The sequence below is a fragment of the Galeopterus variegatus genome, unplaced genomic scaffold (assembly GCF_000696425.1).
Source record: "Galeopterus variegatus unplaced genomic scaffold, G_variegatus-3.0.2 Scaffold1346, whole genome shotgun sequence".
NCBI lineage: Eukaryota > Metazoa > Chordata > Mammalia > Dermoptera > Cynocephalidae > Galeopterus > Galeopterus variegatus.
In genome coordinates, this window is record NW_007727457.1 from 290,646 (window position 1) to 316,002 (window position 25,357).

A 25,357-nucleotide genomic window follows, 5' to 3' on the forward strand; every position below is an offset into this window, starting at 1 on the left:
ATTTGATTTGCACATATTTTCTTTTTTTTTTTTTCCTTTTTGTCTTTTTTCGTGACCGGCAACGGATCGCAACCCTCGGTGTTGCACCCGTACCGGACTGGGACCGGCACGGGATCGCAACCCTCGGTGTTGCAACTGCACCTCGCTCAGCCAGTGAGCGGCCGGTCTGTATGTGGGATCCGAACCCTCGGTGGGAGCGCCGCCGCGCTCAGAAGTGGCGCACTGTAGCAGTGCGCCACCGGGCCGGCCCTTGCACATATTTTCACAACCCCACTCATTAATAGGTTTTTCTAAAGAATGAGCATATTAAAATGTGGTTTCGTCATTGTTCTTATAACAAGTCTTAGAACTGAGAGAGAACTAAAATAACATCTGGATCAGTCCCTTTGTTTTACAGCTCAGGACACTGTGGTTTAAATGAGTTTAATGTGGTTTAAATGAGAGGTTGAATGAGTGGCCTCACAGTGAGGTGGTGGTTGCTGAGTGACTAGTCATATCCTTAACTAATGGAATTCTCTGAACTCCAATTCTAGAGCTGCATCGAACAGACTGAGCTGTTTAGTTTCTAAATTTCTGCTTATAAAATTATAAAGTTATATAAAATTATAAAGAAAATGTATAAAAGGTACTACATGTGAAAAAGTTGGATTTTTTTTTTTTTTTTTTTGTCTTTTTTGTGACCGGTAAGGGGATCACAACCTTTGGTGTGGTGTCGCCCACACCACGCTCAGCCAGTGAGCGCACCGGCCATTCTTATATAGGATCCTAACCCGCGGCGGGAGCGCTACTGCGCTCCCAGCACCACACTCTCCCAAGTGCGCCACGGGCTCGGCCCAAAAAGTTGGATTTTAAAAGCTGTTAGCACCAGGTACTCCTTAAAGACCTTCATTTTGGCACATTCCAACTAGCCCATTGTCATGGCAAGAGGAAATGCCACAGCAGGATATATCGAAGTCCAAAATAAATGACTGGTATCTGTTTGCAGGCTTTGTCATTGGCCCAAACCTGAAAGTCCGTAACATTTTATGTTATCAGAGCCTAGAGCACTTCTAGCCCTTAACTATACCACTTATTAGCAGACTTATTTGCTTATGAGCAAGGTAATCATCACCCTGAACTTCTCCTTTCTCTGTAAAAAAGAAGATAGTGCCTGTCCTACTGACCTTGCATTTTTCAGATATTATAAGGATTCAATCAGATCATCTATGTGGAGATATTTTGAGAATAGTAAAGCAATATCCATATATATGTATAGAATTGTTATATTACTATCTCTCAGGGAAATAACTTGTGAATAAATATTTGCTGCTTTGAATACCCAGGCTCTAAATCCTAATTCCTTGGTACCATTCTACCCAAGAATCAACAGGAATTTAAGTTAGCACTGGACTAGAGTCTTTTGTCACTGAAAGTATCACATAACTAATATTCAGGGAGGTAAAGTGATGTAGTGACCCAGGATTTAGCTAGTCTAGGCTCTAGTCCCAGAGTCTGCTTTTAAATATTGACTTTGGACAAGCCACTTAATTTTTCTGGGACCAGAGTCTCGTCAGTGGTCAAAAGATGACTTGAATTAGAGTCAAAGATCCTTTTCATTTAGAAAATCAGAATATTAATGCTTAATTAAAATTACTAAGGTACAATTTCCCAAGCCATTAATTCATGTGGTTTCACATTTTTAAAATCTTTTTGGAAGTACAGGATTGGAGCCTAAAAACATAGCCTATTTCTGGCAAACAGACATTTCAAAGACATGTGTAAGACCCTCTGAAAGAAACATCTCTGCTGAGATACTTTGTTAATAGCCTCTTCAGGAGGCCCTCACTCCAAAAATAAATATATGGTTACTCCAAAAGCACTTAATACAGTACTGGGCAGAGTAGGCACCCAAATACTTTGTTGTGTTAACAGCTCTGTTTGAGTCCCAGTTCACATTACTTAACTCATTTGACCTATTTTCCTGTCTATAAAGTGGGAACAATATCCTCCCCAATGATCCATTGAGATAATGTATATTAAAATGTTTTGTAAACTGTTAAAAGCAATTGTAAGATATTACTATTACCTTAGGAATGTAGCTAACTATTCCATGACATTTCTAAGAAGTGTGCTTTTTCGAGAGACAGATTAAAATCTTTCTGACTTAATTTGTTACAGCACCTACCCCAATGCCCTGCTCAACAAATACACTCAATAAATGTTTGCTACATGAGAAGTAGAATCCACATAAAGACCAAAAGTTCCATGCACTCAGGTTCTATGTTTATCTCCAAATTCCCAGTGTCCAGCACAACATCTAGCACAACATAGAAGAAACTCCCTTATTAGATGAATAAAATCTTGCCCCCTCTAGTTCCTCTTCAGCACAGCCCAAGAGGGAGAGGATGGCAGGGGAGGCATCCAAGGTGATTACTGGTAAAGGTTGCCTGAAGTGGAACATGGGAAATTACTTGGAGAACTCATCCACTCTACCCAAAAGCTTGGGAGACCTGAAAGAACACAGGTTCTGAGTTCAAATTAAGTTTCCGAAATCTGCAATCTTGGTAGATTAATCTATTAACCTCCCCAAGACTCAGTTTCCTCAATTTATCAGCACTGCACTCTACCGAGTGAGCCACGGGCCGGCCTCATCCTCAATTTAAAACGAGAATAAATAGCATCTCCCCTCATAAAATGGAAGCTTCGCGAAGGCAATGACTTTATTTGGGGCCCACTGTATCAACACTGCATTGAACAATGCCTGGCACAGAACAGGTTCTCAAATATTTGTTGAATAAATTTGTGAGAAAACCATTGCGCTAACACAGGTGAAGTACATAAGAGAGCCCTCTCATGGTCACCACCACCACTACCGTGTCACCCATCATAGTACAGCAGCCGCCCTCGGGAAAGGACCTGGATTCAAATCTCGACTTCCCCACTTACTGTCTAGGTGACTTAAGACAAATTACTTAACCTATTCAGGGTCCTTTCGGTTGCACAAAAATCTGTGTTGTGAGAATCAGACTACATGGAAACCACCCAACAGCGTCTGGAACTCCGTCGGCACGAGATACCTAGCAGCGACTGTTGTCAGGGCAAAAAGTCGCCCAGTCCCCTTTTATCCAGATAACTGCCTTCAATTTCCCACATTTCTGTAGCTGAATACATAACATGACCGCAAACGACGGAGGAAGGACTTTCAAATACCGAAACCGCTAAACGAGAAAGAGGTGCTTGACAGTTCCCACCAAGGGGTGGCAGTTTCTGCGACGGTCGCCCAGTCCAACCAGCCAAGCCTGGAGCAGGACAGTTAGCCGCGCGAAGAAGAAAACGGAGGCAGAGACAAGGCTTAACCCTCCCCCTAACGGTCTGTCCGCCTCTGGCCTCAGGCGGCCACCGGACTCCCGTTTCCGGCCCTCGCAGGACCACAGTACCCAGCATGCCCTTGGCGGGAAGTCTTTCCCACGGGATGACTACTAATCCCGGCATGCCATTCGGCACTCCAATAAGTGAGATGGAAGGATGGGATGGCTCCAGTGCGTGCAGGGAATTGTAGTCCACTAGGCTGCTGGCTCAGATGGGCGGGGAGGAGCTGGGTCGTTCTTGTCCGCTAAGAATGATTCATAGAGAAGGGTCAGGAGAGAAGAACAGTTCTGTCTGTGAAAGCCCCCTCGAGAGACTGGACTCTTCTCAGAGAGAGAGGGAGAAGCAGGAGAGCAAGCAGGGCCCCGGGCCTTACGCCGCCTCAGGCCGCTCGCCAGACCTCGACCGAGTCCTGGGGCCTTGTCGGGGGCGGCCGCGAGGCGCCGGCGCTGGGGAGCGGTGACGTCGCGGGGTGAAAGTTGAGGGGCGGTGACGTCGGGCCAGCCCGGGCGGAGGCTGGCGGGTTGGAGGCAGGAGGGAGGGAGGGAAGAAGGGAAGGAAGGAAGCTGGGAAGGAGCGAGAGAGCGGGGGCGCGAGGCGTTTACCTGGAGGCAGCGGCTGGGGCGCGCAGAGCGGCCGCGGCTCCCCCGCACCTGCGGCCATGGATGAGGAGCGCGCCCTCTACATCGTCCGGGCCGGCGAAGCGGGTGCTATCGAGCGGGTCCTGAGGGATTACAGTGACAAGGTAAAGAGCCCTGGCCCCTGGCGTGCGGTATCGCACCCCCGGGCCGCCCTCCGGGCTTGCACATCGCATCCCTCCCCACCCCCTTCATTCCGGGGATGCGCATTGCTCTCCCCCGAAAACGTTTCCGGCTTGGGCATGCGTGTTTGTGCCCCCAGCCTTTCCCATCCGTGCATCCTGCATCCCCCCTGCCCCCACCCTAGCGCCCACTCCTCTGATTCCTGGCCCAGCAGCCTGTCCTTCGGTCCTCCAAAGCGTGCAAGTCACACCCCCGGAATTCGTAGTTGTGCGTCTGTGCCCTATACCCCACTCTTGGATGCATAAGTGCATGCAGGGCTCTCTCACCTGTATAGCATAAAAATACTTGCTTCTCTGCATAAACACGGCCCTTGACATGCCTAAAACAGCAACGAGGGCAGTTCTTTCTATACCTATAGCACTGTACAGTTTTTAGGGTGTCGATGTCTCATATATGATCTCATTTGATCCTCAGAGTGTTTATAGGGTAGATGGTATCATCCTCCCCATTTTATAGATGAGGAAACTGAGGTGCAAAGAACTGAAATCACGCCCAAGGTCATGGACATATTATGTTGTAAGTGGGTGGAGAATCTAACTCCTAGTAATACCTATTATTTGTATCGTATTAACAGCTTTCCTATCCGTTATCTCACTTAATCTTGACAGCAATCCTGTGAGGTATTATCTGTGTTTTGCAATTGATACTCTTGGTCGGTTAAGTAACTTGCCCAAGGTCATACTTGGAGCCAATATTTCCAACCTAGGTCTTCAAACTATCCATTCATTGTTCTTTTCACTTTACAACTCTGCAGTAAAATGGTATCTTGTTAATAAATTCCATTCACTTCTCTGAATCTCTCCAAGAACCGTTAGCTTTTCATTACTTTTCCTTCCAGGAATTTTACATGCTCACTTCAAAAGGTAGCATACCACACCTTTTTTATTCTTTGGTTTAGAAGACTACTTTATAGGAATGACTACTCCCTTTTGTGAAAACACACCCAACACTAAGTCACACCCTAGATGTTAACATCTTTCTTCCTTTCATTTGCCTCCGTTCATAATCTCCCTTTCTGTGTTTGCTCTGTGTCCACCACTGCGCCTTAATACACTTTGTCTTATTGAGCTGCCAATATGTCATTTCTATTCTGGGTGGAAAAGATGCAAAAGTAAGACACAGTCCTTATTTATGAGGCTTCATTCCCATCTAATCTTCCCAACAACCCTGTAAGGAGAGTGGTAGTATTCCCCATTTCATAAATGGTAAAATTGGGGATGATAATGTAGTCACACAGCCACTGAGAGATGGACCTGAGATTTGAATCTAGGTCATCCAACTCCAAGTTGGACTTTCTACAGTACTATGCTGCTTTCTTTGGGGGGATGCATGGGTTCTATTCTATTCATATCTTAGCTCCTTCACTTTTTTTGGTATGCTTTACTCTTGAGCATATCTGCCTAATTTAGGAGAAATTAATTTAATGAATAGGTGGACATATTGTGGAGATGATATTCATTTAACTTGATTTATTAAGTTCCAAAAAAGATATGAGGCAGCTACAATCTGATTTTCAAATGAAAGAAATACAACAGAGAACTTGGCCATTGTGTTGAATTTATTTAACACTTGCTATACAGATAACCAGCAATAAGAAATTTCTTCTATAGGGGAGGGAGGAGGAAAAATCTCCAACTGGATCTTATCACCTCCATCAACATTTCTCCTTCCCCTCATGGCTAAACTAATTAGACTCCAGATTTGCTTCCTCCAATTTATCTCTTCCTCTCCTTGATCTCCCTCCAGGTTGGTTTCCACTTACCACTCATGGCCAAGTGCTGTCAGAGCTTAAATTCTGGATATTTCCAGCTCCCCTTTTCATATTGGGATTGTTTTTTAAAGTTGTTATGTCCGTTGTGTATTGTTTAAGGTGGTATCCTGAAGTGCTTCAGAAGATTCCCAAATACTTGGATTTTTGAGCCAGCCTGAAAATGCTTTGACTTGATGTGAACTGGGTCAGTTTGCTCCTTGAGAAGAAAGCTCTCATGTTTAATGTTGATTATAGTAGTAGGGACAGTATAGTAGGGCTGATAATAGTACGAAGAAAATAGCTGAGCTTCGTGTTGCAGTGAAGCTTTGCCCCTCAAGAGGAGAGGCTTTGGGGGCAGATGAATAGGAGGGGAAGTATGATCGCAGTGGTCAGAAAATAAGAATGGGAAGGTGGAATTAAATTGCCCAGCTCTATGGTATATGGAGTCTTGAAACCCTGAAAAAGTAGCTAGATACCATGTGCTTCACTTTTCTTCTCTGGAAAAGTGGATTTCAGAAAAGTTGGAATAAACAGTGATTATGGGGCATTGAGGAGTCCAACCAAGAGAAAAATAAGTGATGTAGAGAGAGAGTGATTGGTTCATTGTTTGGGAGAAGAGTGGGGAGGTTCTTTATGCTACCTTATTTCTCTAATAAAGCCAGTCCTTGAAAGAAGGCAGTCAAGTATAGTGGGAAGAAGGTGGGATTTGGCATCAGATAAACCTTGGCTCAATTCCCACCTCTGCCATTTATTAGCTTCATAACTAAGGATAAGTTATTTTAAGCCTCTGAGTCTCAGTTGCCTTATCTGTAAAATAGGAATATTACCATTCTCTTAAATTATTGTGTGGATTAAATTAAATGAAGTATAATGCCAAACACTGCACATAATGCACCTAGGAGGCCGTCACTCAGTAAGTCACATTATGATCAAGGTACTGAAGAGGTTGTATGGCCAGACCATAGGCTCTGGAGCCAGATGGCCTGGACTCTGATCCTCAATTTATCATCTGTGTGGCCTAGGACAAGTTACTTAAATTTGCTGTGCCTTAGTTTCCTCATCTGCTACACAGAGATTATCATAGTACCTATGCAGTAGGGTCATTGTCAGGATTAAGCGAGTTATATGTGTAAAGCACTTAGTGCCTGCCACTGAGGAAGCACCCCATAACTGTTAGCTTTGAACAAAAAAAGGCAGGAGTTAAACATGAGGCACTGATTTGACATAGCATGATATGAATATTTGGGAATATGCTCCCAAATATTTCACTTTCTAATGGGTAGCAAAATACCTTGCTTGTACCATGTTCAGAGCAAGTTACCTCTCTGTCTCTGGGAAACAGTATCTGACATGTAACAGGTAACATCTCTGTGTTATAGACACTCTCATTTCCAAGCCTTCTTGCTTCATTCACCGATACTCTCTATCTTAGGAGAGGGAGGGTCTGTCTATCCCAGAAAGAACGAAACTTGTCTGTTTGTCAAGGGCATAACACAAGTTGACTCAGCATAGGAAAGTATTAAAAAAAAAAAAAAAAAAAAGGAGTGGTCGTTTTTCACTTCTCTCAGTTCACCTTGTTGACACTTACTGAGTGCCTGCTATGTACTGTGTATTACCCTAAGCTCTTTCACATGTCATCACTTATAATCCTCTTATATTAAAACTTATGAGGGAGATGGAAATATTCTTTTTTTCTTTTGGAATAGGAAATTGAGGTTCAGAAAGACGAAGTGACTATATATGGGCTCACTGATAACAGTGAGGTCTTCATTTATGTGCTAGAAGAACCTGATTGATAGAGACCTAATGTTAGGACAGTTCTAGAAATACAGCGTCTGTATTTGAATAGAGTATGTAAATATCCTGGACCCTGTAAGAGTACGTTTTGCTTTCTACTTTTAGGATTGAGCTCTGAGTCTTTGAATTGTCTCTGTGGGTTTTTGCAGAGGAACATGTTTAGTGGGATGGTCCTTTGTTATACCTTGTTCTTACTGCATGTTAGGTTATATAATCTGTTACTGGTTTTAAGTTCTGGAAGTAATCCCCGTTCATGAAACACAGCACAAGACCACCACCCCAACTAGGTTTACTCCCTTGTATTCGTGCTCTTTGAGTGTATCTTTAGAAATCTGTGAAATAACTCCTATTTCCTAGCAGGTCAGCATTTGGCCAGGCACCACGTGATAGACCATAATAATAACAGTAACGGCCATTGAACACCTACTATGTGCAAAGTGCCGTACGTGAAGATAAGAAAATCTGATGGGTTAGTAAAGTTGAACAGCTTGACCAAGGCTGTACTTTTGGTAAGCAACAGGACTGGACTCAAACTCAAGGTTGTCTAACTTCTAAGCCTGAGCTATTAGAGCCTATTCATAGGCTATAAACCTACAGTGGGGAGTCTTCATAATGAGTCTGCTGTGTCACTGAGCTGTTCTAGCTTGCTTGGTCTCTAAATTGAACAGTAGTTTTGCTCTTTAATTTATATTTGACCTGTTACTCCTGTTCCTCTGGAAATTAAGCATATAAAAAAGGTGAAGTGGCTGACTGTTGGCTAGCAGTCCTAGAAAGGCATTTACAGTCAGAAATTCTAGTTCCCTTTACCCCCTTACAGCCTTAGAATAGGGAGAGAATAAGGGTTAGGGGTACTGAATAGGTTAAGTATTATCTAAATGGGATAATAGAGCCAGCCTTATTGAAGCCAACATCTGTTAGAGGGTTGAGCTTCTGAATAGATGGGCACATTCAGAATCCAATTTGTAGTGCCTCACATACCAGTATATTTTCTAATTAAATTAATCCCTCATGCTAGTTAGGGCTTTTGGAAGCTTTTTCTTTTTTTTTTTTTTTTTTAATATTGTGGTTTTATGGTAGAATCAACCTTGCAGTTAAAAAAGCAACAGAAAAATGATCTGTGGTACTATTCTAAATTATCTTAAAAGATTAATTCTACATGAGAACTGTTTAAAAGATTTTATAACTTAATGCCTGTCTTCCCAAAAGAAAATTTGTTTTTCTGTCTCCTCACCATAAGTGCCAAAAAAAAGTTTAGGAGAACCATTATATTAGCAACTAGATACATTTATTCTGGATAATTTACGGAATTAATATTTCACATACAATGGCAAAAAATAAGCTGTCTTGGTTTCTAAGTGCAATTATTTATTTTCATTTGCTTCAGACCTTTACTGAGCTTCAGTTTACAGCTTTAGCCTGATGTCTGGTGCTTCTTTATCTTCAGTGTTAGTTTTTATTAAACCTCAAGTCTATAAATTCCTAGGTATAGCCCTAAGATTTACAACTTGCTCTGTCTTCCTTACTTTCTTCCTTTTTTTTCTTTTCTTCCTTATTCGTTCTTTATTTATCATTATTTTTTAAATTCCCCCTTTTATTATAAAAATAAAATACTAACAACAGGTCATCTGTTTTTAAAATTGCTATGTAATATGATATCAGGTAGATATGATATGTTCAATAGAATATTGTTACATGCACAACATTTCATCAATCTCCTGTTGTTGGATATTCACGTTGTGTCTTTTTCTTCCACAGTATTAGATAAACACTGCTGTAAATATACTTACATATGTAATTTTTCTCTCCTTCTGGATGATTTCATTAGGATAAATTCCTAGGCGTAGGAGTTCTTGGTCAAAGGGTATGAATATTTTTATGGCTTTTAATATATGTTGTCAAATCATTTTTCCTTATGAGTTTTGTGTCAGTTTACACTGCCACCAGCAGTATCACACTAGGATTATTGATGCCCATTACTCACAGGACTTAATGTCCTCCATCTTGCTCTCCTTTGATTTGAGCTCTGCCCACAATATTCTTCCAGAATGCTGTTCACACATCTCTCATAGCCTTCCCCTGGTTACCTGTCACATATTTGCCAGTTCACGTATGCCCTTACCACTTGACTTCATCCATATTAATTGTTTTGCAACCATATTTGGTGCAGGTTTCCCCAAATGGCCCTTATTGCTTATCCTCTCAGTCTTCCCTCTGGCATAACTTACATTCAGAACCGCTTCTCTGCCAGCATTTCTCCATCTCATTTAACTTCAAAAATTGCTACTGCTACAAAGCCGTCAAGGCAGAACCATCTGTAATGATAATATCTTTAGTATTTGGTGTACTGAATTCCTGGTGGGTTGCCAATAAATATTTGTCAGTGTGACCAATGAGAGAAATATAAAGGAAAAGTAAAGAGATTTTTCAGTGGAGATTTTTTTTTTTTTTTTTTTTGTAAGGAAGAAAGGATTGCTGGGGTTAATTTTTTAGCAAATAGAATTTTCAACTTTACTAATTTTTTATGCATTTTTTGTTCATATGATAGTTAAGCAGATACTAGACTAGATAAAATTTTTAAAAAATTTATTTTAATTTATCAGTATACAATATAGTTGATTTTCATGTCCCTTTACCAATTGCTCCTTTCTCCCTTCCCTCTCTCCCTACCCCATCAATATCATATCTATTCACTTGTTCAAGTGAATAGATTGAACTTGACTTGAGAGGATAATGAGGAATTCTGTGCTTTACTTTTTAGGTACCAATGCTCTTTCTGTGACAGTGGGCAATCCAACTTATTCTTTTATTACAGAGTGGTAAAAAGTGTTGCCAGTCATTTCAGGAGAGTCATAACACTCTCTCTTCCCTTCCAGTTATTTTTCCTCAGTGTCATTGGCATCATCATCATTATTTTAACCCTCATATTTACTGAGTAGTTATTACGTTCCAGGCATTGAGATGGTGCTTTATAGGCCTTAGCTCATTTAACCATCACAATCACCCTGTGAACTAGGTACCACCTGTTTTCAGATGAGAACCCCAGTTACAAGGAGTTTACTTGCTCAAGGTCACAGCTAGTAAGTGGCAGAATCATGATTTAAATTCTCATTCTTATAGAATTACTTTTCTAAAATACAAACTACCAAGTCTTTTCCCTATCTACAATTCTCTAGTGATTTCTTATTGCATGTGAAAAAAAAGGGTATAAACTCCTGAGCAACACTGAAAGGCTCTTCCAAATCTCTGTCCAATCTTTTCCATTCTCTTCCTCCATACCCCCAGACTCTAATGGTGTTCTTTGTTTCAGTTTTGCAGAGCTGCTTATTTTATGAATATTTCATAGGGTTTCACATATCTGAGCCTTTGTTTTTGTCCCTAAAATGCACTCCATTTGCCTCCTGGCAAACTCCTATTCATCCCACAAGGTCCAGCTAAAATGCTGTATACTCTGTACAAAGCATTCCAGATTTTCCTGGGCAATTAGTGGTTTGGTTCTCTATGCTCTTTTGTATGTACTTCTGCTGTGATCTTTTCACACTGCTTTGTAATTATTTGCCTACATGCCTATGTCTCTTACTTTAATAGGAATATTGAGATATGAGAAGGCAGCATTTCACAGGGACATTATTTTGTGTATTTTAAAACATAGCCAGAATTAAAAATCTGTGTATTTAAAATGACATTGTTTCCCGTTTTTTCCCCCTCAGCATAGGGCTACTTTCAAATTTGAATCAACAGATGAAGATAAAAGAAAGGTAAGTCTTGGTGTTACTTTGTATATGTATATTTGTTTGTGTGTATGTTTTATTCATGGACTTTCTAAGCCAAGAACTTGTTTTCATCTGATGATTGTTGATTAGCTTTTGTTTTCCCTTTAGTTTATTTTTTAGTAGAGAAAGACAATGCCAGGTTTAGTGTAGGTTACACACAACATCCTCCTGCTCCATCCAATAGACTTGCATAAGTCAGGGGAGTGGGAAGGGCTCAGACGGAACTCTCTCCCTACATCTTCTTACTCCCAACGATTGACTTTCTTTAGAGGCAGGACTCCAGGTTGCCCAAAATGCATTGCTAATATTGTAAAGCTTGGCTAGGATAGATTAATTTTTGGAAAGCAGCTGTTCATGCTGCTGTCCCTCGACCACATATCCCCTTCCCTGTGCTGGCAGTTGTTTATGAGTATGTTGTTAGCAGATGATGTCTAGGTCATAGTCTTCATGATCATAGGGAAAAACAGAGTTAAGAAACTCACTGATAGAGGAGTTATTATAGGAGGAGGTACATCAGAGATATGCTCATGTGATGTTGTGCTTTCTTGTTGGGGTTGCCTATGTTTGCTTTACTTAGTTGATTACCGCATGATGCTAATAAGGATAAGTGTACTGCTTCTGCTTTTGTGTTTTGCTGGGCTCCATACATCTGTCTCTGGTCACACAAATGCCAATACCAGGTAAGAGAGGATGTCTGAATCAGTGTAAATCTATGACTGCTGCTGGAAAAATAGCTTAAATCCAGTACTTTGCTGGTAGTGGGTTGATGACATCTTGAAATCACCCCTCCACTCACCTCCATCGCCATATCTAATATCTGTGTTCTGCTCATTTTATGTCTTAAGATTTCTTCAGTACGTTTTCTCCCTAAACCCTGCCCTAATTCAAGCCTTCGTCTAGATTACTGCATCAGTTTCTTACCTGTTCTTTCATTTTCCAGTTACGTATCTTTCCTGTAGATTGTGGTCTATAAATCTAAAACAGCAATCTGTCTATGTCATTCCCAGCCTTAAAACCCTTCAGTGACTTTCTTTGCCTACAGAATGAAGTTCAAGCTTCTTAACGCAACATACTAGGTGCTCAGTGACATGATCTCTGCCTACTTTTGCAGCCTAATTTACTTCTCTTTCCCTTGTATTTTATGTTCTAGCAATATAAAATGTTTCCAGTTATACACACATACACATCACTTTGGTTTCCTCCCTTGGCATATATTGTTTTTTATCTAGAATTCCCTCTTCCTTTTATACACTTCTTCTCCTATTCACCTGATTAATTCCTACTCACCTCAGGGGCACCTCCTTCAGCAAGCCTCCTCTGGTACTTAGGAGGTTAGGTTGAGATACCCCTCTTCGATATTCCTATAATATTTCATGTAAATGTCTAACACTAATACTATACCTTGTTTCTTCATTATATCTATATCTCTGGATATTAGACCCTGAGAACTCCTGAAAGCTGGTCCTGTTATTTATCTTTACATCCTCAACATCTAAAATGTTCAGCAGTACATAATAGACAGTCAAAAGTATTTACTGAATGAGTGACTGTGGAGTCTATACTCTGGAAGTTAAAGGTTTAACTCTGACTTTCTTTTGGATTTAAACAATGTAAACAAGACTAGAATACCTTTTAGAACAAAGGTTCTCAACCAGAGATATACTCTGTGGAGCTTTTTCAAGGTAGGCCTGCGCAGACCCAGCCCTTTATCTGTTGGGTCAGAATTTGGAGGATGGGCTTCAGCCATGTGTATTTTTATAGACAGTCTTCAGGAAATAAGTACTCATACATTTGGTTGGAGTGCAAAATGGCACAATCCCTAAGGAGGAGAAACTGGCAGCATTTACCAAAATTACAGATGTATTTTACCCTTTGACCAAGCAGCTTCACTTTTAGAAATCTGTTCTGTGGATAGATTGAACTCAAGGAAACAAAGTTATTCATTGAAAGATTGTACATAATAGCAAAAGATTGGAAACAACCAAGTGTCCAGCAATTAGGGAGTATTTGAAGTAACTATTGGTACGTTTACATAGGAATACCTACTATGATGTAGTAAAAAGAGAAAGATGTGTGCTAGAAAGATGTTCTGTGCTAATGCGAGAGACAGTTAAGTGGAAAAAAAGAAGCAAGGTATTAAAATGAACATATTGTTTGACAAACTCATGATATTCAGGCAAGGAAGGCAGTTGCCATTTGTATAGTATCATTGGTAGAATCCATACTATGTCTATAGATTCATGGTGCCTTAATAATCTGATTTTAGAGTCTTTGGTAGTGCTTTTACTGGTCAAAATGAGTACATTAAGACAGAGATTCTCCCTCCCATCTAAACTTCAGTTAAGGGGGAGAAATTTCCCACACAGTTATTAATAAAACATGTTGTTCATTTCCTGTAGGGTAGTAGAAAAACCTAACATTTTCAAAGTATTGTCTTTTACTGACTTTTAGATCTCTGGAAAGAGTAACTAGTGTACTAGTGCTAATTCTCAGTTGTAGTGTGGATTTCTGCTTGCTGGGAAGTCTGTTATAAACAAATGTCACTAGGGACCTAGCTAGGTAATCTTCATTAATGGAAAAACATTGGCAAACAAATACATTGCAGTCTCCAAGGGTTAAAACCATTAGTGACTCTTTCCTAAGGCCTTTTTAGACTTTGACATCAAAACTATTTGACTGCTCTAAAAGATATACACTCTAATAGCTTTTTAAGTTCTCAGTGTAGAGGTACATAGAATAGTAGACATTTCTCCACATTAAACCCAATCTGAAAATAATAGGAACTGAAATTACTGCTCAATATGTTTTGCTGTCCCAGTTCTCTTCTCTTTCCTAAAGATGTCTCTTAAACCTTCTGCCAGCAGCTTCTTGGTAACAGCATCACCCCTTTCAATAAACCAGGGAGCTGTGTCTTTAAAAACACACTTTTTTTTAATGTAAAAAACAAAAACAAGAATGAAAAACCTTTGCAACAACTTGTAAGTGTAAGGGAACAGAACCCTTAAAAAAAATAAAACTTGATTATATTGAGCTTCGTAGTAGATGGTTATAAATTAATGACCCTAAGACCTAATTCCTGGCACTTATGTAGTGTTTTGCCTTTTTACAAAGATTTGCTTCTCACTGGCAGTGCTGTAAGTATGGTGAGAATATCACCATTCTATTTTAAGGATAAGAAAACTGAGGCTTATGTGAGTAACAACTTGCTGACACTCCCACAACTAGTAAGTGGTGGAGCATCAAGTAGAAAACAGATTTTCTGACTATTATGTGCAGCTCTTTCACTGCTCACTGCTCCATAGGTCCCTCTTATTACTCATTTGAAGTATGTTTTAGAAGACATGAAATTATGATCCAGTACCTTGTTTTATCTCTTATTTCATATCTTGAGATACCTTTTTAAAAATTTTATCAATATACAATGTAGTTTTCATGTCCCTTTATAAGTTCCACATCCCCCCCTCCCCTTTCACCCCATCTACATCATATCTGTTCACTTGTCTTAAGTTCTTGAGATACCTTTTAAGCAACTCTACAGTGGAAGATAGCAAAGGAAATTTCCAGCTGAAAGTGCTTAAATTTTTCTAGAGAAGTAAAGTCAGATACAACTGCCCATGTTTGTCCACATAAGGCAAATAGTTCCAGGTGCATGTGGATCACTGTATATTTGGAGATAAGCACCTGTGCTTATTTAAGCATTTGCTTTACATCCTCTACCCAAATTGGTGGGCTGTGATTATCTACTAGCATATATATCATGCAAATGTGCAGGATGGAAGGTATGATGAATAATCTGAAGATTCACATCTTGAGGAAATGAAAGATCTTATGCTGACTTTTAAAACAAAACTGACCTCACAACCAATAAAGGGTACTAATTGCAATAAATGTTAAAAAAGACATGTCATAAAATAAGTTTAAAAAATTGCAGTTTCTTTCACCTGTAATATAAGAATACATTATTATCAAATGTGCAAAACTTCTGTTGTTGTATGACAGAAATTTTTATGTATATAGTAATCTTCCTTAAAAGAGTAAAGTTTAAAATAGCTGGATTTCGGGCCGGCCCGGTGGCGCACTGGATAGTGCGCCGCTTGGGAAGCGCGGCGGCGCTCCCGCCCGAGGGTTCGGATCCCACATACAGACCCGTTCCCGCTCACTGGCTGAGCGAGGTGCGGGAGTAGCACCGAGGGTTGCGATCCCGTTGCCGGTCCCCGGTCCGGTACGGGGGCAACACTGAGGGTTGCGATCCGTTGTCGGACACGGAAAAAGACAAAAAGACAAAAAAAAAAAAAAATAGCTGGATTTCAAGCATGTCTCACTACCTTCAAACTCATGCAGGTAGGCCCACATTTCTGTGAAGGTGTAGGGTAAATGCCATGCTGAGATTGTGAGCTCTTTGAGGATAAGAACTCTGGTTTACTTATCTTTGTATTTTTAGCCTCTGATACTTCATGTGGCACAAAATAGGTACCTACAGTAAACACCTGTTAAATGAATGAAGGGGACTTGGAGATTAGTGGAGGCCAGAATTCCTGTGATTTGTACATATTGTTTGGTTTTGTGTTGTATGTTCTCTTAGCTGTACAGCAGAATCTCAAGCACATCTCATAATGTTGTTTACTGAAAAAGCAGGATACAAAAGTGTGCATTCAGTATGATCACAACCATGTAAAATAAACAAAAACTATACAAAGAAAAATGACTATAAAGGAATTCATGAAATGGTACCTACCTGATATTTTTATTTCTCTTTTCTGTATTTAAACTTTCCTATTACATTGTAATAGATTATAATGATATTAGAATATGATAATTATATAATGATATATAATATATGTTATGTATTTATTTATAATGGTGTGATTGGAGGCATAAGCAAAGAGCAATGCTTTCTTTTTTTCAAATCATGTATTTTCTCTAAAATTGACCTTTTGATTATCTTATATGGGGGAGCATAAAAAATGTTATTAGGTTTGGAGCAGAATTTCTTGCAGAGCCTGTTTATGGAGTGAAAAAAAATGTATATGAATACAAAAGTCCATTCTGCCATTTAAAATGTTTTTTCTTTTCACTTTTTTCTCTCAGACTTGGATGTACTTGGCATATTAGAGGTCTCTGTAGACCACAAATACTTTTTCAGCAATTTCTGTGTGCCAGGCCCTGTGTTAGGCCTTGGTTGCTAAGTTGGCTATTTGCCTATGGTGTTTGCTTTGGCACTTTTTTAGTTACAGATGCATGCTGAGGATTGCCATTGTGGACTATAGAAAATGAATGGGTAAATTTCTGTATTAGATTCCCCCAAGGAAAATGTGCCAAGATAGAACCATCAATTTTAGACTGTGAATCCATGCTTAGGAATAGCTTGAGGCATGGATGCTTGTTCTGAAAGTCCTCTATACTTATTTTGGTCATTTGAAATTGTCAGACACCAATTTTCACTAAAACAGAGTAAGCTTTGTATGCCCCATAAATTTGACTCAAAATTTATTTGATGTCTTTCTTTACCTGAGGGAATATTTTGATACATGGTACAAGTAGAGTTCTCACTTAGAAACCAACAACTTTAAAGATAATTTTCAATATCTTGATCTCTTTAAAACATACAGACACAATACCAAAAGCACATCTAAACCTTTTACTTTTAAAGTTCCTGTCCAGCTGAAATATGGCACAAAACTTGACTTAGATGGACTGAGCTATATCATAGGGCAGGATGAATGCCTCATGGAACGTTCAAATAAAACAATTTAAACTTTATTCCAAACTCCACTTTTTATTTTAGATATTTTGCCAAGGCATTTAAGGACTAAGTCTAAAAGAAAGGACAGCAGCCCTTCTGACTTAGTAAGCCATAGATGTGGCAGTCTATACATGATTGTTGAATCATTTTTTAAGATTTCTGTCTGGGATAATAAGAATAGTATCTTTGATTTGTACTTTAGAGTTTTAGATGTATTATTTTCTCATGTAAAAATTTAATCAAGGTGCTCCACTTCCAGCCATGACAGCATGAGGAACTCTATAAAGCCATTCCCCAGTGAAACTGGTGAAAATTATTTTAAAAAACAGCCATTTAAAGTCTCTGGAAATAGTCCTAAGGGCATACAGTCAAGGAAGAAACATTTATTCAAGAAAATCTACTAAAACTACTAAAAAGTGAAAGTCTGTAGTATTTGAACCAAGACCTGCTCCTTCCCTCTCCACTCTTAGCTAAGTGAGATGGAAACTTTCCACCGAACTGGTGCAGTGAAAAACACAGGGCTTCCTTTTCCCTCAGCTCCCAGTTGGAGGCTTCCAGCTACCTGTTGCTGAGGCTAAAGTCTCAGCAACAGAGTGCAGATGAGAGGTGGGGGCTCTCTCCTTCCATTTAGAACCCCACTCATGGGATGGAGGGTATGCCTTGGTATGATACTGCTGAGAACACTGGCTCCACAATTGGACACCTGTCCACAATAGGACATGGTTTCACCCCAGGAAAGGCAAGCTGATGAGACCTGAAGCTGCTGCATACCTACCTCAATCAAGCTTTCAGCTCCTAAAGTGGGGGTATCACTCAGAGAGAAGCATGCCACTGTCCCTGCCCCCAGCCTCAGAGCTGGAGCTTAGAAATTTTGCCCAGGAGGAGAAGCAGAGGGAGAAGGGCTCTGAATGTTTCCTCAAAGTAAGTGACTTCACTTGCAGCAGAGTGTGGAGAAGTTCATGCCTAAGGGTACAGGTCACGGTGAAAGGCAGTTGAGGGAGATTGATGGATTCATTGGAGATATAAGCTACCTGACGGCAGGCTAGTTTATAGAGAGGAAGGGGGAGCAAGACAGCTGGAAGGAGCGCTCCTGTGGTCAGACAAATCTCAGATACTGATCACAGGACCTATCCCTTTAAAAAAAGAGCCCTAATAAATTAGATCAGTTTGTGGAGCAGTTTTAACCCCAGGACATTGTTGAAGACAAAAGATCAATTAGCCAGCAATCAGTGGAAGGTAACAGCTGGGTGTGGTCAGGAAAAGAGAACATCAAAGAGGGACCTGCCAAAGCCATTGTCATCTCAGGACAACTGTGGACATACCCAAGGGTATGCCCCTCCATGTAACATCAGGGCTGCACACTATGGGGAGGGAGGGAGGGAGAGAATAGACTTCAGTAAAATAATTCAGCCAGTCGCTAAATAAACAAACAAGCAAATAACAATGGCAAGTCCTGGAATGGGGGTAAAGGGGTGGGGACAAGTTCCTAGAGTTGCTACAATATATTATATAAAATTTCTAGTTTCCAAGGAAAATTATGAGACATGCAAAGACAGGAAAGAATGACCCATAAACAGGAAAAAAAGCAGGCAACAGAAACTGCCTGTGTGAGTGAACAGATGCTGGATTTAACAGAGACTTCAAAGTAGCCATTATAAAAATATTCAGAAAACTAAAGAAAACCATGATTAAAGAAGTAATGGAAGGTATGGTGGCAATGTCACATCAAATGGAGAATATCAGTATAGAGATAGAAATTATTTTTAAAAGAGCCAAATGGAAATTCTGGAGTTGAAAAGAAGAATAAAGTTCAATAATTGAAATAAAAATCCAACAGTATATTTGAAGTAGCAGAAAAAAGAATAAGCAAACTTGAAGATAAATCAATAGAGAGTATGCAACGTGAAGAACAGAGAGAAAAAGGAAAATGAAGAGAGCCTGAGAGAAATATGGAACAGCATTTCCATACCAATGTGCATGATGAGAGTACCAAAAAGAGAAGAGAGAAATAGGAAGAAAAAATACTGGAAAAGATAATAGCTGAAAACTTCCTAAATTTATTGGAAGCACATATTTAGGAATTTCAATGAACTTAAAGAGATCCCCAAATAGATATATCATAATAAAGGTGCTAAAAGCCAAATACAAAGAGAAAATCTTGAAAGAAATGAGAGGAAAAATGACTTGTCACTTACAGGGGAACCTCAACACGATTCACTGCTGACTTATCAGAAACGTGGGCAGGGCACTGGGATAACGTAATTCAAAGTGCTCAAAGAAACAACCTCAACCAAGAATCCTATATCCAGCAAAGATGTCTTTTTTAACAATGCAGGGGAGATAAGACATTTTCAGATAATCAGTACCTGAAAGAATTTGTTGCTAGCTGACCTACCTTACAAGAGGAACTGAAACAAGTTCCTCAGATTGAAAGCAGATGACCCCAAATGGCAATTTAAATCCACGTGAAGAAATGAGGAGCCTTGGTAAAAGTAACTATGTAATTGTAAAAGAGTAAATTCAAAGACCGAATGTAAAAGCTAAAGCCATAAAACTCTAAGGAGAAAACAGAGGTAAATCTTCATGTCTCTGGATTTGACACTGGCTTCTTGGGCATAACACCAAAAGCACAAGCAACAAAAGAAAAAATAGATAAATTGGACTTCATCAAAGTTAAAAATGTTTGTGCTTCAAAGGACATTATCAAGAAAGTAAAAAAAAAAAAAAAATAGAATGGGAGAAAATATTTGCAAGTCTTATATCTGATGAGACTTATATTTCTATTATATAAAGATCTCTTAACAGCTCAAGAATAAAAAGTCAACCCTGTTTAAAAATGGGTAAAGGATCTGAATAGACTTTTTTCCAAAGAAGACATACAAATGGTCAATAAACACATGAAAAGATACTTGACATCATTAGTCATCAGGGAAATGCATATGAAAACCAGTTCACACCCACTAAATGACTATAATAAAAAAATTAAGATAATGAGTGTTTACAAGAACGGTGGAAAAACCAAAACCCTATACACAGCTAGTAGGAATGTGAAATGGTGTATCCACTTTGGAAAACAGTCTGGCAGTTCCTCAGAAGGTTAAACAGAGTTACCATATGACTCAGCAATTGCACTCCTAGGTATGCACATAATAGCCAAAGGTGGAAACAACCCAAACGTCTGTCAGCCGGTGAATGGATAGATAAAATGTTATACCCATACAATGAAATATTATTCGACCATGAAAAGGAATAAATTAGCTGGTACATGCTATGACATGGGTGAACCTTGCAAATGTTATGCTAAATGGAAGAAGCCAGACGCAAAAACCACATATTGTATGATTCCGTTAATGTGAAGTGTGTAGAATAGGCAGATCCATGGTGACAGAAAGTAGATTGGTGGTTGCCAGGAGCTGGAAAAAGAGGGGAATCAGGAATAGCTGATGATAGGTATTGATATTTCTTTTTTTTTTTCCTTTTTGTCTTTTTTCGTGACCGGCAACAGATCGCAACCCTCAGTGTCGCGCCCGTACCGGACCGGGACCGGCAACGGGATCGCAACCTTCGGTGTTGCTCCCGCACCTCGCTCAGCCAGTGAGCAGCCTATTCTACACACTTCACATTAACGGAATCATACAATATGTGGTTTTTGCGTCTGGCTTCTTCCATTTAGCATAACATTTGCAAGGTTCACCCATGTCATAGCATGTACCAGCTAATTTATTCCTTTTCATGGTCGAATAATATTTCATTGTATGGGTATAACATTTTATCTATCCATTCACCGGCTGACAGACGTTTGGGTTGTTTCCACCTTTGGCTATTATGTGCATACCTAGGAGTAGCCCAGTATTGATATTTCTTTTGGGGGTGATGAGATTGTTCTAAAATTAGATAGTAATGGTCGTAGCACAAGTGTGAATGTACTAAAAACCAATGAATTGTATACTTTAACAGGGAAATTTATGGTATATGAATTGTAGCTCAATAAAGCTGTTTTTAAAATAAATAACAGTAGATAATATATACTATATACCTGTTATCATTCCAAGTACTGTATGCATATTAACATATTTACTCCTCACATCAAAGCAATAAAGTAGGTACTATTAATTTTCTTATTTTACAGCTGAGGAAACAAAGGCACACAGAAATTACTTGCCTAAATGAATGGGAGACCATGATTCAGTCTTCTGCAGTCTGGCTCCATGGCCTGTGTGCTACACCATACTGCCACTTAATAATTGGATTGATCCTGTTGTGTAGCTTATAAATTGATTCTATTCATTTTCTGATTTTAAGCACCCAAAATTTGAGACTTGGTGCAGAGCATAAACAAAGGTTTGACATTGAACTAATGGTCAGCATTGTCAGGAAACAGAAGAGCATGCTTCCCAGCGTAAGTGACTGAATAGGATAACTAGAGAAGATGTCTATGTCGGCTCTTCTCACAGGCAGTACTGTACTTGACCTGTAGGATTTAGGCACATTGCAGATATTTTTAGATGCCTCAGGTTAATTTTTTTGGCCTTAATTGTGACATTTTTTTTTTTCTCGACAGTTAGCTCTTTTCTTCCTTACAAATTCTGATCATATGCTAAGGAAAATAGAGAATTTGTACACCTTCAGTTAATGGAAAACTTTTAGGGACCTGAAAGAGTTCTTGGCTAACCAGACATTTCCAGTGTTCCCACCTTCCCCATTTATAGATGAAAAACTGAGAGGTTGATATACCCAAGCTCACAATTAATGAGTAGAAGAGCTAGAACTCAAACCAGGTCCTGTGTCTCCTTTTCTGCCTTATGTGATATCTTTGTGGGGCTCATCCTCCAGGAACTCAGTATAGTAAGGAACCAAGAATATCTTCTAGTACAATGATTCCTTCTAAGGTATCCTGTACCAAGGGTCATTATACTCTGACTTTCAGTAATGGGAAGCTTACAGAAGCCACTCTTCTTTTTTTGGATAGCGATAATTGTTAGAAAGCTTTTACTTATATGAACTCTAAATCTGCTTTGGTTGATTCTCTTAGTTTATCCATATTCCTCTCTGCCTCTGTTCATGTTGTCCACTTTTTGACTTATCTTCCTACCTCTTTTCTGCCACTTAGTCTCTACCATCTTTCCCCCACTTATTGCCAAACACATTTATCAGGAAGCTTTTTTCCTCTAGCTAAATTCCCTATAGTTTATTCCTTTAATCTTTTAATAGACAGCTCAAGTTGCTATATATTGAAAGACACTTAGCATTCCTTATTCATTTTACATATGTTCAATTTCTCTAATATTATTTGAGTCATGTTCTCTTATAGCTTACTAACCTAACATATACATCTTGTCACTTAGTAAGAATATATTTTTCTTAATTAATTTGCATGCACTTGAATTTTAAATTGGTATCATTTTCAAAGAAGAAAAGAAAAATAAATATATTGGGAGCATTTCCAGTTGTATACCTGTATCAGGGCTGTGCATACACATTGCTCAGTAATGGACACTGTAGAATCTGCAGAATTATAAATCACTGCTTCCTTTCTCAAGTGGCTTTGCCATTAAAAGGCAAATACAGATAAAAATTTGTTAGCTATATTTTGCACATGTAGAATGTGCCTGTTAGTGGGGTTTTTTTGTTTTGTTTTTTTGCGATTGGCTGGTAAGGGGTTCTGAACCCTTGACCTTGGTGTTAGAACACCACACTCTAACCAACTGAGCTAACCAGCTAGTCCCTGTTAGTGTTTTTTGATCTCTTGGTCCTTGTGGCATCTTTATGATGTAATTTGCATTGGCCTCCTACTCTACCCTAAGCACTACTAAACACTATGCTAGAGATTTTTTAATATATCATCTCATTTTATGTTATAAGCTCTAGTTATCTCTATTTTTAATGATAAGAAGATGAAGCTCAAGTGATTTCAAGAAATTTGCCCAAGATCACATAGCCACAAGGGGTGGAACTAGTGTTTGAATCCAGGTGCTTTCTTTACTTCAATTATACTATTTCCCATTAGGTAACATATAAGAAGCCTTATGTTTTATAATATGTTCTCCAGGATGCTGTATTAAATAATTATAGTGAGTCTATGAGATAGATATATTTCTACCTTATAGATGAGGTAATTTAGCTTCAGAGAGATTAAGTAAATTGCTAGAGGTCCAAGTTCAGAAAATAGTGGAACTAGGGACTAGAAAGAACCCAAATATTCTGTTATGTGCTTTTTTTCTCTTGTACTACTAGTATGTTCCTGTGCCTTTGAAGACCTCTAAAATTGCACAGGTATCTCACTGAGACAACTTAACTTCCCTCTTGTTCTCAGCTGTCTTAGTCTGCTTGGCCTGTCATAAGAAAATATCATAGACTAGGTGGCTTAAACAACAGAAATTAATTTCTCAGTTCTGAAATCTGGGAAGTCCAAGATCCAGGTGCCAACAAGGTAGGTTTCATTCTGAGGCCTCTTCTCTTGGCTTGTGGGCAGCTACCATCTCACTGTGTGCTCATGTGTCCTCTTCTTTGTGTGAGCTTATATAGAGAAAGAAAGCAAGCTCTCTAGTATCTCTTCTTATAAGGGCACTGATTCTATCACACCAGGACCCCACCCTCATGACCTCATCTAACCCTAATTACCACCCAAAAGCCCCATCTCCAAATACCAACACACAGTGGCTTAGGGCTTCAACATATGAATTTGATGGGGTAGGGAAACACAGACATTCAGTCCGTACATCAGCTTACCATCAGAATCCCTGACTATCTTCTGTACATGCCTGGGCTACTAGAGCTGAGAACCAGGGATTCAAAGATAGAGGAACTGCTTCAAAATGACTAGTTGAGTGTTATGGGATAGATGGCATTGGAGACCAACTAAGGAAACTCCAAAGAGATTGTATATTGGAAAGACTCTGATACACTGAAAAAGTCAAAGGGACTATAGAGATCCATGGGACCTGGATCTGTATCAGCCACCAAAATATGAGGCATACGTTGTTGTGACAGTGTCCACTTTCCAGCCTTGTTAGTATACTGCATAAGGAAACTATAGCTTGTACTAAGAACTCACTAAAGATTAAGTGAGATAATGTTCTCTTGTTTGGTAAATTTTAATATGTAACAAATGAAAGGACTTCTGTTATCTGCCAGTATATTAACTTAAAAGGCTAAAATACATTTCACATAGATAGTAGAGAAGAGGGCTTTCTGAAAAATAAAAACTTACTAAAGTAGTAAGAGAAGCAGAGTTGGCTGGTACTGTGTTTGAAGAGAAAGAAAAAGTTTTGACATACCCATTTCTGCCTTCAGTCAAGAAGAAACGTAGCTGATTGGTTTTATAAGCTTTCCTTTACACCTAACCTGTCTTTCCCATCTGTTAATGAACTCTTGATGATGTAACATATCTTTCTCAGGATTGCTAATTAGCAAAGAAACTTCAGACAAACTTATTTAATTATTGTTACCCAGAACTTTCTTTTCAGTCTTTTTGGCAGGATCCCCATGATATAGAACTTAGCCAGAAGGACTGTATTACTGAAAAATGTACATGTGTAAGAAGGGAAGCTAGAGATAATTTAGGAAGTGAGATAATGCCTCATTCACAGAGACAGTATCCATTAAATAAAAAATGAGAATTATCATTGCCTTTCATACTACAAGTGAGAAAAAACTCCAAGTGATATATATATATATATATATATATATATATATATATATATATATTATTAAATCACTTAACAAATATTTGCTATACTTATATCCTTGGCTCTGTGTCTGGAGACATGGTGAACATTTAAATAAAGAGGCAGAACAATGGGCCATGGGGCCTCAAGACTTCCGTGTAGGTGCAGGAACCTGAGAAGAGACAAGCCGCAGCCCAGGCGGGTGATATTTGCATGAAATACTTGATAAGGTATTTCTTTTTCCCCTCACACATTCTAATCTGGAATGCATGAAAATGATATGTAAATATATTGGTATCATTTTTATTAAAATCATTCCTCCCTTCAATAAATATTGAGCATCTACCAAGCATAAAAGCCAACAGTAACCAAGTCTACTTCTTTCTGAATGAATTCATTTTCACCAGTTTAATCCACACTCAGCCAAAGCCACATGGTATGATAAGCTGGAAGATAGCTAAATA

General features: G+C 39.2%; 1 protein-coding gene and 1 long non-coding RNA gene across 7 annotated transcripts in view; one reads left to right on the forward strand and one right to left on the reverse strand.

The window, feature by feature from the left end:
- The window catches only part of LOC103593443, a 35,768-nt gene extending 31,658 nt beyond the window's left edge, over window positions 1-4,110 (reverse strand). The window contains exon 1 of one of the 2 annotated variants that reach the window (XR_550759.1): window positions 3,951-4,110. This is a non-coding gene — a long non-coding RNA (uncharacterized LOC103593443). Of the gene's footprint in view, window positions 1-3,230; window positions 3,331-3,950 lie in introns of those variants that run through there. The other variant, XR_550758.1, reaches the window with a different exon arrangement.
- The window catches only part of RIC8B (RIC8 guanine nucleotide exchange factor B), a 99,603-nt gene continuing 78,130 nt past the window's right edge, over window positions 3,885-25,357 (forward strand). For 3 of the 5 annotated variants that reach the window (XR_550756.1, XR_550757.1, XM_008576414.1), the window contains exons 1-2: window positions 3,929-4,090; window positions 11,421-11,468. Coding sequence is in view for 3 of the 5 variants with exons in the window: in XM_008576414.1 (XP_008574636.1) it covers window positions 4,007-4,090; window positions 11,421-11,468 (132 nt within the window). In the remaining 2 variants the exon portion in view is untranslated. Of the gene's footprint in view, window positions 4,091-11,420; window positions 11,469-25,357 lie in introns of all 5 variants that reach the window. The other 2 variants (XM_008576413.1, XM_008576415.1) reach the window with 1 other exon arrangement.